The following is a 20654-nucleotide window of genomic DNA, read 5'->3' on the forward strand; positions in this document are numbered from 1 at the left end:
GCGCTGCCCCACCAATAATCAGTGGGAAGTCAAAACTGGCCTTACTTGTGTTAAAGTAACTCAGTCTCGTGGCTACTTTCCTCCCCCTCCTCAGTTACTTCAACACTTGTTCAGTTACTACTACCCCTGTGCATAGCAGCTTGCTGTGAACACAACCAAACAATAATACCTGCGTTCTGCGCGCTCCTTCTTTTTTAAGACAACATCCAGGTCCTGTAACTGTTCTTCTAATTTCTCACAGAGTAATTTCTAAGGGAAGGAAACACAGTATTAGTTTCTTTCACAACCATTTTCATGTTGAACTAATGTTCAGACATTTCATTTGCTGTTTCTGTATTTGTCTGGAAGAAGGGCAAGTGCCTTGCTATATACAACAAGGCTTTACAACAAAGACTGCCCTCCTAAAACACATGTGCTTCACCATGAACTGCTACAGAGATGCGTCCTCGCTGTAACTGGCATTTACTGTAGGAAACAATGTGCCTGAAGCAAGTAGTAAAGATGCTGAGAATAAACATACTTTTAAATTAGTACCACATTTTTGTTGGTATTTACAGCTTTGCCTCAGGGAAACCTGAGATTACACAGACATCTACAATATACATACACAAAGCTGAGCGCTGAGCGTGTACGCCCCCCGTGATACCTCTTTGTTCCTTATGTTAAGCGCTGGAGAACATGTGAGTCTGCGGACACCGCAGTAAAAAGGAGAGATACACTGCAGGATCATTTTCTTACCAAATGTTCTGTATCTTGAAACACCACTTAATATTCAAGGAGCTACATGTAAAAATGACTTTTTATGGACAAACTGTGCCTTATTCCACGTTAATGCCCTCATTGTACCATTTCCAAGGATGATCTTCATGCTTTTACAAACTTGTCATTTTTCATGTTAAAAATTACTGAATAGCAAAAGAGTAAGGAGATGCTCCGACCACAAGCTGCAAGCCCAAACTGTGTAAAAGAAAACACTCCTACATATTCAGGATCATCACTACTTCAAAACGCTCCTCAGAAGACAATTAAAAATCAAGGTCCAATACAGCCATGTCATGTCATGTCCAGTGAGGCCAGCTTTTTGCAGGGCAATAGCCCTACGGGCAAAAAATTTTTCTAAAAGCAAGGAAGCAGATTGGGATCAGGCAGATTATTCTGAAAATGTGCATAAATGGTTCCCCATTAATTTAACAATAACAGCATCACACACTCTCTAGCTTATCCTCCCAAGTAGCATCCCTGCAAAATCTTGCTATTTCACATGTACATTAAATGAAACTGGACACATGTACTTTTTTTTTTTTTTTTTTTTTTGGCAGAAGCTGCTTTTAACCTTCAAAAAAGTGTTCGTATTTCTCTGTTACTTGACAAGGACAACTCTGGCTTTCCAGCAAACTACACTGTGAAACTCATTAGAAACAGCAGCTTTCTCTAACTACCTTCTGAGCAAACTTCTCTGAAGGAGGAACAGCCCTTCAGAAACAGTGCTTGCTTTGGCCACTGACCATCCCTCGCTGCTTACCGCTTCCCCCTCCAGGACAATAACATGATATTTCTTTTGGGAAAAATTAAGGCATTGTATTTCTAATACTATGTTAGTCTTGACGTAATTTAACTAAAGAGGAGAGAAGACCAGCGTGGCTGGAGATTCCCACTGACACATCAGCACATACAGTCATTCATCACTAGCACAACAAAGAAACGGAAAGGAAAACCACCTCACAAAACTATTTATACGAATGGACAAGGGGGAAGATCAGCACCCCTACCATTCATCACAGTCTATTTTTTAACAGAAAAAATGATAGAAAGAACTACTTAAACTCCCAGCAAATCTCCATAAAGCAAGCAAAGCTGAAAAGTCCAACAGGAACCATACATGCTGGCAAGGTGGGCAGAACCACTCTCCATCTGGGATTATCATCAACGGAGGGCGAAGGCAGGCTGTGTGGTACCCACTGTCACAAGAGTCACACAACAAAATCTGTGGAAACAAAGCGAAGCATGGGTATCTTGGCATTCACAACATGTAGCAAGCTCCAGAACTATTTCCCCAGCCAACACAGAAGTGCTTTACAAATACTTCACTGTGCCAATAAAAAAAAAAAAACCCAAACCCTGCCTCACTTATCGCTAGGCATTTCTGGGACCAGGGGTGGTTTTTATGGGGAAGTTTATGTATCGCAATTTTCCATTTTAACACCAGGTTTCCTCTTATTATGTGTTCTCAGGCACTTAGTACTACTGGATTACGTAGACTGTGTGGCCATAATGTGGAATCTGGTAATGATTTCCAGATCACAGACTAAAGTGGAAAACTCCATCTGGACAAAATGCGGTGTGAACCGTTTCCCCTGTGCACTCATGTCCACATGAAAGAAACCTGACCGTTTCCTCAATCCGGATGATTTTATGTCTCAGACAGCCGAGCCAGAGCCTTGCAGACTCTCAGGGGTATACAGAACTAGGCAACTACCGGAGTTCGTACTTAGCTGGGTGAAACCAGAGATACCCCTTTCCATTAAAGCTCGGGAACAAAGCTGGCATAAGCTGTGCAATTATCTACTGGAGTATTTATCTCTAACATCCTAAAGGTCAAATTTTGTCTCATCCATGCTAAGCTATCTGTCACACACCTGAGAGTATGTTTATTTTGTAGACTCATAGCAGGACTGCACATTATGATGTCCCAGATGAACAGAGGAATTCATTATGATAATCTACCACCAATGAACGAGAACCATAAACATAAGAAACAGCAAAAGCCTCACTGTGCTCCTTCTGTACGGGATTTTGCTGTACTCAGTCCTCAGGTGATGGGCAGCTACGGCCCATGAGGATGATTATGTAGCTGTGCCCGTGTCACAAGGCTCTGGAAAGAATACATTACACTGCTGGGGTTTTTTTAACGTTTTATCTTCTGTATTCATTGAGATTGCTTGAGATTGCAGGCACAATCTCAAAGCCTCACCCAGATTAATCCTCAGTGGGCTAAGTTGTCATAGCCTCATAAAAGAACACATTTCAGAGGTGGTAAACAGAAGAAACAACTTCCTTCTCCCCTTATTAAAGGTAAACTCACTTATTGTCATGACTTTACCACCTAAACCCCAGAGCCTTCTCCTACATACAGCCACCCCAAAGGATGATGTGCCTTCAGACACCACCAAATCTGACACAACAGCCAAGAGAAGCTCTCCCCAGAAGCCTACCAGCTCAGGGTGATTGGGAAGGCCACACTTCTTGCACGGCTCATCGTCATCAGCAGGTGCAGCTTCTTCTTCCTCTTCTTCTTCCTCTTCCTCCTCACCATTAGAGTTTTTTTCACTCTCTGAGTCCTCACTTTCTTCATTACTTGAGTATTTCCACCTGCCACGTGTTCGTGTACCCGTCCACCGAACTTTGCTTCTCTAAGAGACATACCATTTCAAAGAGAAAACACAAAGGAAGCTCACAGAGTTTCTTCCCAGATCTTAAAAAATATTTGTCTTTACAGTGAAGTGGTTAATGTCAATCAGAACAGTTGCGGTAAATTTACTACAGAACATTTCAATGAATTGACTGTCTTTCAAAGAGCCTTAAAATGCAACAGGATAATAAAGGCAGAAAAATTCCTATCTACCTGCAGAAAAGAAATTTTCAAGTAAGATTTAAAAGTAGGTAGACAGATTTGTCATTCAGCTCCTTTTTTCTTTTTTGACAAGGTAAACTTGCTTGTGAACACGGTAAATTCTGCATCTAAACTCTGAAGGCTTTCCTCAATGCAAACAGAATCTCCTTGCTCCTGCCATGTACAGTTTATGTCTTTTATTTCACTTTAGGAAACACGTTTGAACTCTAACAAGTATATTAAGTCTTTCCGGTGCTTTCCTCTAGGATGGGCATACTTCACTGAAGTAAAATCTCTGCACTTTTTAAGTGCATAACCTGTATCTAGGTCTTCACATTTATGCGTTCCCATTATTTTTCTTTAAGTAAAAAATTATTCAGCTGACGCTTCTTTTTTGCTGATCAAAGGGGCATCTACCCCTCCTTATCATATTTACTATTTTATTTTGAATGAAAAACTGATTTCAATTACAATTCAAAATATTATTCTGAATTAATTAAAACTGCTGTCTGCGACTAGGATATTTTATATTTAAAGCAACCTGCCAAACAGAAGAAACTTTTTTCCCCCCATTAACTGACTTGTTTCTCACAGACGTCAATTCCCTCACAACTCTTACTGCCCCCCTACCCCGCAGACATTGGAAAAGGAAAACAACTTTTGTAGCTTTTTTGACTCAAAACATTTTTTCAATTTTGACTGAACTACTCATTGACCCGAATGAGCTAAAGAAACTAAAATGTAAAAAACACTCTATTTTTCCTGCAGGGTAGACTCATACCGAAGCAGCGTTTGTCATATTGGTAAAATTTTGTTTCAGGTTCTTAACATTAATTTCTACCTTTTTACAGATTTTACTGTTCACTAAACTTTGGGAACAAATGTACTTCCATCCATGATAACATTAGTTTAAGTTTAGGCTTCATCATATGTCACCATTATTTCAAAGCTATTTTTAAAAGACCCTTCTTTAAAAGAAAACAAATATAAAACAGCCTATTAAAGATTTGGGTATTTTTCATCTTGATAAAATGACAGACGCTTACAAGTTTCAAACACCTTCCTCCACTGTATTTATTTTAAAATCTCTCTAGAAAAGTAAGCATCTTTAGTTCTATCTTTCAAAAAAGAAAGAAATCAAGTTGAAACACCTACAGCAACAGTACTTCAAAATTAAAACTACTTGTAGGACTTACATCACTAATACTTTCATTGATTTTCTTTTTTAATAGAAAATCTTTAAATGAAAATTTTAAAACTGAAAATTAATTTTTCATTTCTTTATCTATATGACAGAATTTTCTAGTATAGAAGTTACCGTTCACTGAAAAATCAACTCTCTGCTCATTTTATGAAGGTTATTCAATGTAACAGTATATGAAAGAAATTGAATAAATAAGTGAATGGCTTGGTAAAACTACAAAACCAGCAAGAAAACATGTTGCAGTGGAAAAATGTATAGCATTTCAAGTTGGTATAAAAAGAGCGCACTTAAAAATAGACTCTTTACTCCTTGCTTCTCTCCTGTACTCCATAGCCAGAAAAAATGGAAGATAAATTAATAAAAGGTGTTTGTAACTACACGCTTAGAAGCACACATGTATGTTTAACTTTGTGTTATAGATACCTGACATACTTTTAAGATCTATGCTGCATACGCAAAAGTTTATCATGAAAAAGATACCTCCACCCAAAGTAAAACGTATATTCCACACATGAGAAAAGCTAAATTATATCATGAACTCACCACAACAATAACTTTAGCTTCACCTAGAAACAGAAGTCATAACATTTTTATTCTTCACCATTTGTTGGTTCCTTTTTGGCTTACGATCATCCTGACCAACCAGACACCAACAAGTATCCATCTAGTAAATCCACCGGAGCTAGAAGTCTCCATTCAGCCACTCAGCCAGACTGACTCAGGTCTGATCGTTTCAGTTTTTAGAAGAATTCACTCCGGTTGACTTGGTCTACTTAGTTTAGGTTAAGTAACAGATTTTATAAACTGGTAAGTCAACAGATATTAGCACTCTCTTAGGGGGAGGTTTTTAAATTGGTTGAGTCCACTAACTGGATTGCAAAGCTAGTTTCTTGCAAGAGCTGACCAAAGGAACACAATCCTCAATATTCCTATGCAAGTGTATATTCTCCTTATAGATAAGACTGTGGGTATTCCTTATTCCCGGGTAATAAAACTGTATTACCTTGTTAACCTTAGAATTTGGCTCCTTCTCTTGTTTTTTTGCATCTTCTTTTCGTTCTGGTTTTTGTGCTGCTGCAGGTTTCTCCTCTTCCTCTTCGGGTCGTTTTTTGTCAGGTTTCTGATCCCGAGTCTCCACGACTTTTGGAGTAGGCTTGGATATTCTCGGAGATCGCCTTAACGTGCGGCCAATGCTGACCTCTTCTGGTGGTGTTTCTGCCTTTCTCTTCCGACTGGAGATCCTGATTGTTAATTTAATTCCTTCTTTCTGTCTTTCAGAAGTTATTTCTTTATTATCTGTTGCACAGCTTTCTTCTTCAGAAACTAGCTTATATTTAAATTTGCTTTTAGGTACTGGAGATTCCTTTTTACTCTCTGAGGAGTCCTCTAGATTAGAAGCTTGGGCATCATCTAGTCTCTCTGGCTCTGTCTTGGCAGCTTCTGGCTCTTCCTCTTGTTTTTCAGGGCTGGACTTTTCTTCTGCTTTGCTCTCCTCAAGTAGAGCTGTTTTACCATCCGAGTCCTCCTTTTCCAAAACTGGTTTCTCTGCAGTAATAGAAGTAGCTGCAGGGGGTATCTCAGAAACTTTTGGAGAAACGGGTTTCTCCTCAGACTCACCTTTACTTTTCAAAGTCTCTTCATCAGCCAGTGCAAGCTTGGGCAGTTCTGCAGGAGCAGATGCGTTCGTGGACTTCTCTAGCTTCTCTAAACATTCTTTGGGTGGCGGTATTCTGTCCTTTTTGATTTTTGTGGCCAGTTTCTCTTCAGTTGTTTTGGCACAGTCTTCAGAGTTTGAAGACTCTTCTTCCACTACCGTTTCAGGAGTTGTGCTGTCAAGGGGCTCTTTTTCCACAGGACTAGATTCCTCCTTTAAAGGCACTTTCTGATTAGAAACCTCAGAGTCCACAGCCCCTGTCTCTTTCAGCACAGTTACTGTGTTTTTCTCAACCTCGCACGTTTTAATAGTTTTACTAACAGAATTCAGGGAGTCCGATACCTTTTCCCCACTTTTTCCATTTTTCTCCTTTAACGAGCTGCTGTCTTCCTTTGTACTAGCAGAGTGTTCTGACTTATTATTTTGTATGACACTTGGGGTTATTTTTTCACAGCTAACTTCTCCATTTACTAGCACTTTCCCATCAGGACATAAAGCAGTAATTGTAGGGACTCTCTTAAAAGCTTCTTCTTCTGGTTTCCCTTCTTCCTTCAAGACATCCTTTGTTGGAGTAACACATTTACATAGGGGGCCCTTTATTGGGCTGTCGTAGTCATCCGTCAGCTTGATCTCTCGCTTTTTAAGCGGTATTTTTGCCTGCTGGTCATTTTTAAGTTTCTCACTTTCTTCCACAGACTTCTCCACAATTTCTTGGGGAGTTTTGACATTAACACAAAACTCCAATCTCTCCGGCTCATGAACTGCTATTTTGTCTGTAGCACTTTTCACTTCTTTTAAGTCTTTTGGTTCTGTTTTGTTTTCCTTCACCTCTACTTTAACAGGCTTGACATTCTCTTTAAAGGAGTCACTCTCTTCTTTGACAGTTTGCTTTTCTTCACTGTATTCTGAAGGTTTCTCTAATTTTACTATTACTGGTAATTTTATAATTTCTTTTTCTTCCACTTTCTCAGCTTTCGGCATATTTTCGTCTTCTTTGACTACAGGGACAGGAAGGCTTTCCAATTCTAAAGGCTGCTGCTCCTCCACCTCCTCTTGTTCTTCTTTGATTTTTAATTGATTTTCTGTTGACAGAGAAAAATAGCTATGAAATGACCAGGGAACCTACAGGATTACAAAGAGCATCTATCAAAACAAAGGCATATGTAAAAACCCCCACCACCTAAGTCCCCCACAAATGAATCTTCTCTTACTGTATTATTAGGAATCTGGCTTGTCTAACACCATCATTAAATGAGTGGGTTGCCAGTTTTCAGCTATAGAATCACAGCTCAATTACATCAATCAGTTTAATTACATACCAAGATAAACCTAAATTACAGAAGCTAGCAGCAGAATTCTGCATTTATCCTTCTTTAAAACAGGCATCTCAGCCCTTTCTTCAATAGACGATACATAAAACCTAAGCAGAAAGGACATGAGGCATCAACTTGAAGTCTCACTGGAGTCTCTGAATTATTTCACAAACCAGAATATGGTGTAAGATTCCATGCTCCTCAAGTGCAATTCCACACAGTAATCAGTCCCCTGTTTGTACATGTTTCTATTTCAAGAAATACTCAACTACCGTATTTCAACAGTTCAGAGAAGAGAGAAGGCATTTAACACTATAGCTTGTGGCAGAATTCGCCTAGATTCTCTGGACAGTATGTTCCCTACGTACTACCAAAACACAAAGATCGGACAATATTCTACATTCTCTTCATCTGCCGTTTCTAAAACAAGCACAGTGAGTAGTAGCATAGCCCAGAAAAACCTGCAGAGCTGCTTAAAGAATTAGGTTATGCCTACTTTGCTAAGTCAGTTTTAGATTGTTAGGGCTTAAACTACAGTTCCAGCACTCAAAAAACCCCATAAATCTATTTTTTATTATGTGCTTAAGCCTATTATTTATCATTACTGCAGCCTCTTAATACCCCATGTGTTGGGTTGGGTTTTTTTTTTATTTTACCATACCTTTTGAGTCAGCTAGAAAAATTAGAAAAAGCAAATATAATAGCACTACATGTGCCAAAACAGCATCTTCTACCATTTGGAAGACATTATTGCAAGCGTGCCATAACTCCAAACAAAAAGATGATTTTTTTTTTTTTCTTCCTCACCCCTTTCCCTCCACACCAGTGTCATTTTTTCCCCAAAGTGGTTAGAAATATACAGGGCTAAGTATGTGACAGTTGACAGTTACATTAAAGAAAATAAGCATTTTAGAAAAGTGTGGCAAGGAAGAATGCAAAAATTTTATAATATTTTCAAATACAAAGCATATATCCAAGTAAGTCTCAGCAATTAGTACAGCAGTGAAAGATGCATCTCTAAGGCACCAGAAGTGGTAACACGTTGAAGACTCAAGGCTGGTTTTTTCCCCTTCTCAGAAGCGGTCCCCCCTCTGAGCCCCTGTAGCATAAAAGCTGCCTCTTTAAAGGCATTCATCTGTAATGGTGGATATGATATGGTTTTGTGTGTCCAAAATCTTCCAGCCTCCCTTCACTTTTTCTTGCCTAAACTTTGGTCAACCATTTCTTCCCTTCAGCTGCTGCTGTCTCCCAAACTTCATCAAGGATCACCCAAACTTCTCTACACCGAAAATGAACAGTTCTGTAGTTCTGCTCATAAAGCACTTGGCATATACAAAATGATTCTGCCAACACACAAGTTGTCTTGACTCTAGAGTTAGCTCTTATTAGCCTAATAGATTATGTAAGCATTGGTTCTGTTCACCTTAATTTCGTATGAACTAATTTAACGCTATCTGGGAAGTGGACAAAGCAAACAGGTATCAGGTCTGTACCTTAGAAGGGCTTTGAGCGCAGCCCTCGCACTAATAGGGGGAACTAACAAAGCTTCTCAACTGAAAGACTCTAAACAGTGCTCTGTGAATACGCTGACTGCACTTAAATCACAGCACATGTAAATAATTTCATTACTTCTTACATACACAGACTCGTGCCTAGGAGTGATTCTGCATCCATACACAGCCTCAAGCGAGTACTGACCCAGGCAACTGTGCCATAGGATTTGGGCAATTATCTACAGAGGGGAAATCCATTAAAATGTTTTCAAATGGCTTCTCCTGGATTCAAAGTAAAGTAAAATGTTATCTGAAGTAGAGATTTCAGTTAGATGAGTTAAGCTGGCTTAGCCAATTTTTAACGAGACAAAGGCAAGATTAGTACTTGGAATTCATTCCTCAGCATCGGTAACCCCACAGGTTATGTCACTTATATGCACTTAGATATTGGAAGTGCCTTAGACAAAGAATTCTGCTGGTGTTCATCACCATTTACTGCAATTTCAACAGTAGTCTTCTGATGATTCAACAACAACTCAAATTGTATCTAAATGTCTTATTTATTTGTTCTGTTCTATGCTGTTTCTTGCAAAGAATCAGAATAAAATAGCAAGTCTTTGATACTCAGAACCAAGACAGGCCTTGGCTAATTCCATGTATCAAACTAACTTAAACAATTTTGAAGAAACATACACTAACACACTGGAATCCCTAAATCTTGTTTCTGATTGAGAAGATATTTTTTCTGTATTTTAACTAAATGATAATTTTAGCAAAAATTACCAGCATGACAAGCTTTTAGCTTTCCATAACTTGAAAAAAAGATAAGATTCTTACAATGTTAAGGTAATTCAGGCTAACTGATAACTTAGTAAAAGCAATGCACAAACCAACAAGTCAGGAAAGTTTGTGCAATGACATGATAATAAGGAAAGAAAAAAGGTTCTTTGCTAATAACAACAATACAGTGAAGGCAGCTAAGGATCACTTTGCTTCTAAAATATTTTCGTTTTTTTAATTGTTTTAACTCAAGCTCATGTCTTCTCAAAAAATCATGTAGACTACGAAATATTTAAGGAAATAACCTGTATTTTTCTGATCCAAACTCAAAAGCAAGAACAAACACGCCCAAATACTGTATTGATTTCAATTATGGCATTGCACAAACAGGTGTTTTATTGGTTGTTTTTTTTTTAATTTTAATGTTGCTGGAACAGGAAAAGTTTGACAAAACTGCAATGCCCCACGAAAACATACAATGATGAGCATTTACAATATTATACAAAATGTACAACAAAAAAATTTACTTAGAAAAAGGTTTATACATAGCTGTCATCTCATAAAAATCTTGAGCATAAATATGCACTAAAAAAGCTTGCAAAAATATTTATCATTCCAGACTATTCAATATTTATTTGATTTACTTTGAACAGAAACATTTTCCGGGGTTTTTTTGTTCTGCTTTTTGGTTTTTTAAATACTAATCTAGCACAGTAACTTTTCATGAAGTTGAAAATTCTAATATTGCCAGAGCACAACATTTAAAATTTGAGAAAAGAAGGCAGAAAACCTTGCGTAGATCCTTCTTCACCCTTTTTGGTGTCTTCATCTTCTATGCTTGGGCTTTCACGTGATGAATTCTCTGGCTGAGAGTTGTTGTTTTTCAGCAGGGCAGGATCAATTTGTGCTTTCAAGAGCTCAAGGGTCTCAGCAAGCTCATTGCGGTTTCTAGATGACAGAAGAAAAAACACACTGCCTGATAAGCCACTTACTCACCCCAAAGGGATTCATAAAAAAGAAAAAAACCCAAACCTACCACCACCTGCCTTAAAATGAACACTGCCCTGAAAACCTTATATACAAGTATAGTGAAATGCCTGTCCCACCAGCGCAGCTGCAGCTTCGCAGTCAGAAACCTTCCAATTTATCCATACCAAAATCAAATCACTTTTTTGGAAGGACACCTTATCCATCTTGACTCCTGTTGGGTCTGGATCCAAGCTGCTACTAATTATTCTTTTATTTATTATCCTCTTACCAAGCCTCACTGATTTTTCTTTGCAATTTCTTTTTTCTCTTGGGAGACAGGATGTTGTAGTTTTCTGCTTGTGCATCAAAGGAGCAACCACATCATTCAAGTGAAATTTTCAAAAGCAATTAAGTAATTTAGACACTTTTTGCAAGCACCCATCCTAAACACATGTAGCAAACAATAAAAAATTGTCTAAAAAACCTTCAGCTACTCAAGTTATGATAGCAAGAAAACGTTCGTGCATCTCTATGCCTGTGAATCTCTGTGCACTCTAACCCTTATTTAATGTGGACATCTAACTTTATACGTTGAGGTGTTATTTTTTTAATGAATTCGAGTGATGAGTGATAATTAAACAGAGCCATTGTTTCCATAATAAGACTAGAATAATAAGGCTCTTCCATTTCTTGCTTTAAAGCAAATGTTCAGCAATTTGTTTTGCCCAGGTTTACAGAAGAAAAAGGAAGCCTGGAAGTGCAACAGCCCTGAGGTGTGGAATCTCACGGGTTTAAAACCATTCTAGATTTGACAACGCGTTACTGTGTTTTTCTGCTGCGAGTGTGGAGTGTCAGAACTTCCCCAGCAGCCCTCCTGATTTCTTCCACTTTTGGCATTGATCTCTGGAGTCTATAATGCATGAAGAGAGATAAACATCACTCAGCTCTTGATTGCTTTGTTTAGATATATTTACTTTATTCACCCACAACAGCTGTCTAAATTCCACTGGTAGCAACGCTTATCATTTTATGGCTCTTTACTACTGGCTTAAACAGTTTTGTTATGACTTCCTTCATTACTTACAGTTATGGATATGTAAATAAGCTGCAGATACAAAAATTAAAATTTACAAACAGAAAAAAACCCCCATCATTTACTTTTTTAGACTTCTTTCTGACTAGTTCTTTTTCCAGTAAGAAAGATCCCATATACTTTGCATAGAGTAGGAAAGTGAAAAACAAAACATGTAACAAGAATCACAAAAAACAAATCTGAAGCTAAAATATTATTAAAATATTCATCTGCAGAACTGAGACCCAAAGGTGCTGAGTCATGTACACATGTCAGTCTGTATCAACATCATGTGCCTCATCTTTATAGTGATCCATGAGCTTAATTCTGCTCCAGAAGATTTTTCATGCCTGTTTGTATTATCAACAGTTTTGTAGTTCCATGAAGCTAAAATTGCACTTCAATTCCCCCAAGAACAAAACTGCCCACTTGTAATTTTCTTAACAGAGCAGAAATGAAAGAAGCAAGAGTCCTCCTCCATTTCCTAAGGCATTTAGCCAGCCAGGGAGCAATACGGAGCCATCATCCTCAAGACAGTCTTCTCTTGGTACCCTATCCATATATCCATTGTAGCTTCATTAAGGAGAAAACAAATTACACGTTGGTGATTACCAACAAATCAGTTTCTCCTCTACATACTTTTTCACTAAAATATACATGTGAAGGCAGAAAATCCCACGGCCATGAATCCTACTCTGTGGGAAATGGAGATGTATTGACATAAATTTCTGAGACCTGGTGACAAATAGCTAACTCCCCCCTACAAAATAAGAAAAAAGGAGAAAAAAAACCCAAAAGGAATACCTAACAATGCACTTCCATGTGGATCCATCCTGGTCATCCTGTTCTTCTATGTACATCCTGACGTTATGCTCTTGATCCAGCTGATACCAATACATCAGACCATCCTTGTCTCGACCAATGGGCTGAAGACGCATGGCATCGGCATCCTCCTCGTTAATTATATTCTTAAACTTTAGATTGTCATCAAACTGACATTCACAGAGATACTGAGAGAGAGAGAAAGTAGGAAGACTGTTAAAATATCAAAATATAAACAGAAATAAGAACATCAGCTCTTTTCCTTTCAGTGTATTTTGGAACTTCTTTTTAGGCCCCTCTCTATTGGATCTAGCTATGGTTATCAGGTTTTTTTCCAGACTGCTGTTTTTAAACGAGACACAAGTTTTTGCCCTTTTTTTCCCCTGACCAGCTTAGAAAGATTATTTTTATTTGTTTATTTATTACATAGTACAAATTATCTCATTCTACAATAAAACACATCCATAACTTGGAACCAACCCTGACAAGTTTTCTCAGGACTTGAAAAGATGAAGTCCCATCTTTGCCTTCAAAATTCAGCAAGCTAATAAACATTTTAAAAAGTGTACTGGCACAAATAGTTACTGACAAAACAGTAAATACAAAACAATTTTCAAATAAAGTTTTATACAAAGCATGAAAAATATGCAAACAAGTGTTACGTTCAGTTTGGGCCCATCCCACAACAATGAGAACCATGTCTGGTACAAGATCAGCTCCATGTTTAGTATATCTACTGATGGTTCAGTCAAGCTAACTTGCAAGACGTTTAAGTGAGTGAAAAAGCCAAATCTCCAAGATATTTAAGTGAGTGAGGCAAAAGTCATTTAGAAACTTAGCTGATGAATGTGTACCTTCAGAATCCCCAGTTTGCACTCAACGCTCATTTCTAGGTATCCTTTTTTTTCCATCTCCCAAGCCCAAGTGCTGTTGAATTCTTGGCATATCTGTCACGAACAAAATAATTAAGATTGCTAGGGTTAGTGGTTGAAAGCAACTTTAAAAACTTTTATATTAATAGCGCCTTACTGCAGCAACAATTATATGTGATCTCTTCACGACTAAAGGTCTGAAAGCCTGACACAACAATAAAACTTAGAACTGGAGTAGTTTGGCAAGCACTGGCAAATCTCCACGGAAAAGCGGATCATCAAGGCCCTGATCACCACCAACTTCTCTAAACCTCTTTAAATTAGGCACCACAACTCTGAACTGCAAAGGTATGCCTGTATTTGCTGTGCAAAATCTCCCATTTTTCTATTTCTGACTTGTCTATTTAGAATAAAATTTCTCTCGAGTAGACATGATTTCTTGCTAGGTGGCCTTACAGCACTTGGCACAGAGCTGCCAAAGCTCTCTTGGGGCCCCCCAAGTCCCACAACTGTACTGCAGATAAATGCAGTTGGTATTCACTCCACACTGGGGAATTATTATTCTTTAGGAAATCTCTTGGGCTTCAAGCTGCTTGATAAATATTTAAAAATATCGTTAAGTGTAGCCAATTTATATTTATTTAAAGCAAATAAATTCATTGTCACCAATATGGGGGGGAAAAAAATCCGAACACACAAAAAAAGTGGCAGTAGAGGATAAATAAGACTGAATCAGCAGGAGCTCCAATAGTAATAGTGGAAAAGGAAAAGGAATTCCCTATTCTCCTAAACAACTTAAGATATGCTTAAGACAACTCTCACGAACAGAGAAGAGCTGCTTATCAACTGACACACGGTGCGATCTCCAGTCGGTGAGGCTGTTCGAGCAGAAATACCCACTGGAAGGAGGCGAAAGCTGATCACAGCTATACACCTCCAGCTGGGATTATTCTGAAGTGCCACTGTTGAATCCCGACTGTCCCAATTAGCACCCGAGGTACTGCTGCCCTTCCCTTTGCAAGGAAGCAAAGCCCTGTTGAATGAACTCAATTAAACCAGCATAGTCTCCCAATCGCCAAATTATTATTGAAAACAAGATAGTCACTAAGTTATTTAGAAACCTGTAAATCGCATCTGAAAGTGGTTTTCTCTGGAAACAGCGGCAAAAATAACCCTAAATTTCACCCACCAGTACAGATCAGCTGATTCATGTTGTAAAACTCCACATGGGCTGCAACCAAGAGGGGGGCCACTACCCCTCCTCGGTCTCCATGGCTGTGCTACCTACCATCTGCTATCCCTAGTACTGACACCAGGTCTTAAATGACCGAGTGTGCAATTAGATCAGCTCAGCCACAGCATAAATCACACTGACTTTAAACCATGACCTACAGAGCACGGTAAAGAGTGCTCTCTGGTCACAACAAATCCTGCAGGAGAGCAGTTTTTCCTTCTCTGAGGTCAAGGAACATTACACAGGTACTTCTCTGATAGAAATCCAAAGCTCACAGCAAGAGACAATCGCTGCTCGCTCACAAAATGAGATCACTCTGCTTTCTCTCTCATTTTCAACCGTGTAACGTAAAGAACGCTGGGAAACTGTATATCAAAACCCTTGCTAAAGGCATGTGCCAGTTGTTATTCACTACTTACTCATTAAGTATGAAAGCAATAATGAGAAGTTTCATGTGCTGCGGAAGTGTCTGATTGTCACAGCAAAAGCTCACAGACATCAGAGCTGATGAAGCATCTGTTCAAACTGAAATGACTACATTTTGACAATTAAAACCCAGATGATTGCGCTTTCTCCTGACAAGTACTGTCACAACCCTGAACTACAGATCTCATTGATTGAGGCTGCACTGAAATGTTAAGGCTCTGCCTTCACAGAGGGGACATTTCACACCAATCAAAAATCCAGCGCTTGTGGGAGCAGCTGGCTTATGCATGCTAAAGAGCGGTCAGCATCTTCCCACCCTGCAAAAGAGACGCCAAAACATCTCTCTCATGTTTCCAAAGCAGGTACAATGGTACCTGACACTTGCTTATTACCATGTTCCAAATGTTCATTTTAAACAACAAAAACAGGAAGGTAAAAGTCATAGCAGGGAAGTCTGCTTGGGTGGGACTATAGCGACCTGAATTCTAACCACTGGAAAAAACAGTATGTTTAGAATGTGCCAATTTTGGGGTTGGTTCCGGACAGACCAGTCCAGAGAAAACCTACCTGTATAAAAATGTAAAATATCTTTGACAACAGTCAAGTAAAGCATTTTGCCAGGAGACAGTGCAATCTGAATTAACTCATCTATGCGTTTCTCAAAAGACAGTGAAGCTGGACAGTTCCTCTTAGCTGTTAAAGCATTTAGGTCAAGCTATTTCTTCACTTCGGTCATATGTAACTACATACGTTCCTTGCACAGAGGAGGAAAGTCAGATTCCTAGAGCCCTATAGCCATTTACTTCCAAAAACAAGACTAGTGTACATGTTGGTGAGCCACCCAAGCTGGCTCACCATCAGAAGAGGGAAGGGAAAGAACTCTCAACTGTCACATTCACTACCTATCTCAAAATATATTCAATCTGACAAAATACCAGCCACAGCTTAGAGACAATTTTTTATGAACCTCTCTATAAGCATGGCAGACCAATAAAGCATCTCTTATAAACAGCTGGTATATAAACAAAACTTATCAATAATATTTACATGCATAAATATTAAGGGCATGTAAGTTTGAACGTCCTGCACTTAAAAGTTTCCGCCTAAATAAGAAAATGGTCACATCTAGAATGTATCAAACCTTGTTTTATCAAAGCAACATACTGGTAGTTTCTAACAAAGGAAAAACAGGTCAACGCTGTCTCTTAAGAGTATGTCAGCAGTATGTCGAACAATACTGCAGGCAGAATGCTCTCAGTGTTTCCACACCTTTTCAGTTTTTCCTGGCTTTTGTGGCATTTCCCAATACTCTTCATTGTTTTTCTAAATTCATTACACCCCTTTGAAATGGGGACAATATTAGCATACCTCTCTACTAATTAGTTATATTCAAATTACTTTGTTCTTCAAGGTTCCTTTGAACTACTGGCTAGAATAAGCTTCAAGTTAGCTCTGGAGACTGTTAAATGAAGTAGAATTTATTACCACTTACTTGGTCTTAACAGGGATGTATGGGAGGGCCTCCTTATCACTTTCCCATCCTTTCAATGCCTACCGAAGGAAAATTTTCCAAACTACTCCCTCATAAACTTGTTCTATCTCTCTGCTTTCTGCTTACTACACATGTAGGAAGTGGCTCCAGTGAGGTACGTAAGCCCAGTAGTCAGAGCTGGGTTTTCTCAGCTTCCTGCAATGGCTTTTTGGTAGATTAAGGAATTTAACACAGTTCAGTAACCGCAGTCCTTGGCAATACACAAAGTACACAACAGTTACATAAATTATTACATTATTCTTTTAAAACATCACCATAAAAACTTTACAGCTGGTTAGGAGGTTAAATTTAATCTAAGGTCCTTCTGCAGGTTATTTTCTGACATATTCCCAGTCCTAAAAACATCATCTTGAGACTACACAAACCTCAGGGCAAATCCCCATCTCTATAAAGGTTACAGATCATACTTATTAAGGGGGAAAACCGCAACTGGATTTGGCAAGTGCCATTACCTGTATCGTTGCTATTACCTATATATATATATACACACACACACGTGTGCTGTATTTCCAAGACAGATGTGATTATGGCTGTACAGACAATACCAAGACTACGTTTTTGTGGATTAAAATACACATTGAACAGATCCAGAGGGGAAACGGTAACGTATTAATTTTGGATATCTGCATATTTTTATTTTCTGAAGCAGTGCAAACTCTTAAACTGAAACCCATTTGCATACGAAGTGCCAACAATGGCATAGGCACAATTAAAATACCAATATGGAGTTATGTAAAATGGGATGTTATATTTTTACTGATGCATAACTACAGTTTCATCTTAGCCACGCCATTCTGAGCATGCAGATACAAATCACTGCAATACTTTCATATATTATTAACACATGCTACAACAACTCCGTATGGTTAGTCCCTATATGAGTACCAACCACACTGCAGTAATTAAATCATACCCAGACAACCGATATACAAATGAATTGTTACTGTGTAAATCTCTCTGCTCAATTTAGCCTGTTTGCAGGCTAGTAAATCTCCTCATTTATTTAGGGTCTTAATGCTCAAAGAAAGTATTTTACTACCAAGTATGAAGGTGTAAACTTTTATGTGCAGAAGACATCATCTATTTTCAGAGTTTGGTTTGGGTTTTGGTTTGCTTTTGGGGTTTTTTGGGGTGGTGATTTGTTTTTTTTACACAAGTCTAGGCAGATTGCGAGTTAAGCTGGAATCTTATGCAGATTGCAAGTTAAGCTGGAATCTTATGCAGATTGCAAGTTAAGCTGGAATCTTATGCAGATTGCAAGTTAAGCTGGAATCTTATGCAGATTGCAAGTTAAGCTGGAATCTTATGCAGATTGCAAGTTAAGCTGGAATCTTATGCAGATTGCAAGTTAAGCTGGAATCTTATGCAGATTGCAAGTTAAGCTGGAATCTTATGCAGATTGCAAGTTAAGCTGGAATCTTATGCAGATTGCAAGTTAAGCTGGAATCTTATGCAGATTGCAAGTTAAGCTGGAATCTTATGCAGATTGCAAGTTAAGCTGGAATCTTATGCAGATTGCAAGTTAAGCTGGAATCTTATGCAGATTGCAAGTTAAGCTGGAATCTTATGCAGATTGCAAGTTAAGCTGGAATCTTATGCAGATTGCAAGTTAAGCTGGAATCTTATGCAGATTGCAAGTTAAGCTGGAATCTTATGCAGATTGCAAGTTAAGCTGGAATCTTATGCAACTAAACTCTGGGAACGCACACTGATGTTGGCCACAGCACAGCCCAAGGCTCACTATAATTCATACCAGGGATTGCTGACACAACGGCTCGTTACAACCATATTCCAGCACTGCAGAATAATACAACATGCATATTGTACCTTGATCAAGTATTTTTCCCATCTGTCTGCTGTGACAGACTTCCCAATCTTTCTCATCAGTTTCAAGTGAAGCTCCACCAATTCTTTTGGAACTGCAGTGTTGAGAGAAAGGAAAAAAAAAAAGTTATGAAGTCTGGTGCAAATATACTTCAATACTAAACACTGATAACACTGAAACACTTCGACAAATTGAGAAGTTGTAATAAAACATAGTAACTTAATGTCTGTTGAACAGCAGCCCCACAATTGAGAGATAGAGGAAGGTTCATTTAACCACATGGGTCTTTTTGTTTAAATCTGTGTTTATAATAATCATTGCCCTTCCTTAAACTCAAGTAAACAGACCTTGGTGATACATATTTAAAAATTTTGGCAGCATTAAAACAACTGGACAGGAACTTGGCCAGTCAAAGACCTACAAAAATACTACTGCAAGCAGCACACCTGCAGCTGCCTCCAGAAACCCCAAAGTCATCTTCTGTACCACGCCTGGAATATCGCTGAATCCAAACTATTTTTGGCTGGGTGAATGGTACGGGAGAAATGTTCCAGAAACTTTGTCCTCACAGATGTAGCTTCCCTCTATACTTACTCTCTTTTGTACTGGACCTGAATACACAGGGCTTGAGGGTCAGAGGCCAGTACTTCTGCCGAGTACAGCTGCACCACTGTCATCATGGAATCAGTCTTCTTTTCAAAACTGAATTTTACTTACCTCTTTAGCCTACGCTCTTCAGACAACTTCAATATCTTGGCTTAGCTCACAGCTGTGATTTATAAATCAATCTGGCACCACCAAGTGGCAGATTTGCAGAACATCAATTTTATAAGCTAGCGAGTAGTATAACTTCTTAAAACATCCGATAATTATTAATGCAACTCTACAGGCCCAGTGATGTGAGCTTTCTCATTTGTAATTTGTGGAGGAAAAAAATAAAGAACTTTTCAAGTATTTTTACTTTTCTTCTCTTTGTGTACGATTTTGTTCTCTGAAAGTATTTTCATTACTCTACACGCACACACTTTAAAAGTTCTAAGCACAATTTTTTTATTTATGCAAAATAATTTATGATTATGGTTTTTCTGCTGGTCCAGTAGCATTACTTGACACAAGATACGCAGCTGGGGCACCAAACAAGCTTGTTCTCAACTCGACATGAGCTGGATGCTATTTCTTTTACTGATCTATACAACCTTTGAGTATCTGTGTGAATCTTTTCAGTATTTAACTCACCTAACTGCTGTTTGTCTTTCAGTCAAATGCCTCTACTTTCAGGTGAGCATATTGATTTGGGAAAATACCAGTTTGATGAAAATGCTTGTGTCATTTCAGAAGTAAATCATCGCTGCTGGTTTGCAGCAGGAAATTTAATAAACAGATTCCCTTCAATAAATACAAAATGTACCAGCCTGGGTACTCCAAAAGAGACCTCCTTTCAAAGTAGGTAATTCATAAGCAACTCTAAACCAGCTCCGATCTTTTCTCTTTTATACCATTTATATTATTTCCATTACCATTACATATTGAAGAAACCTAGCATATCTCTCCTCCTCGGTTTTCCAGAAAATGGATGCATTTCATAGTTTTGAACTACCACGTATTTTAAAAGGAACAAGATCAAAGGTCTTAACCCTGATAGATGCTGAGCACTTGGCACCAACAAAATTAAGCACAAAGCACTTTATACACATGAGCAATTCTATCAAAGTCAACTCATACAATTAAACCTCAGCTGGTGTTTGTGTGACATGGAACCGAGCCAAAGTATTCAAAAATCTTGCTGGATCAAAGCTTTTGTTCTGCATCTTTTTTTTGTTTGTTTGTT

General features: G+C 38.4%; 1 protein-coding gene across 2 annotated transcripts in view; it reads right to left on the reverse strand.

Moving 5' to 3' along the window:
* Nucleotides 1-20654, reverse strand: part of RSF1 (remodeling and spacing factor 1) — a 67055-nt gene that overhangs the window by 24526 nt on the left and 21875 nt on the right. Inside the window, exons 2-10 of one of the 2 annotated variants that reach the window (XM_037377990.1) lie at nucleotides 18829-18920; nucleotides 13772-13864; nucleotides 12900-13105; nucleotides 11847-11933; nucleotides 10845-11002; nucleotides 5818-7550; nucleotides 3213-3410; nucleotides 1880-1984; nucleotides 170-249 (exon numbers count right to left, since the gene is read on the reverse strand). In XM_037377990.1, coding sequence (XP_037233887.1) covers nucleotides 170-249; nucleotides 1880-1984; nucleotides 3213-3410; nucleotides 5818-7550; nucleotides 10845-11002; nucleotides 11847-11933; nucleotides 12900-13105; nucleotides 13772-13864; nucleotides 18829-18920 — 2752 coding nt within the window. The remainder of the gene's footprint in view (nucleotides 1-169; nucleotides 250-1879; nucleotides 1985-3212; nucleotides 3411-5817; nucleotides 7551-10844; nucleotides 11003-11846; nucleotides 11934-12899; nucleotides 13106-13771; nucleotides 13865-18828; nucleotides 18921-20654) is intronic. The other variant, XM_037377989.1, reaches the window with a different exon arrangement.

The sequence above is a fragment of the Falco rusticolus genome, chromosome 2 (genome assembly GCF_015220075.1).
Source record: "Falco rusticolus isolate bFalRus1 chromosome 2, bFalRus1.pri, whole genome shotgun sequence".
Taxonomy (NCBI): Eukaryota; Metazoa; Chordata; class Aves; order Falconiformes; family Falconidae; genus Falco; species Falco rusticolus.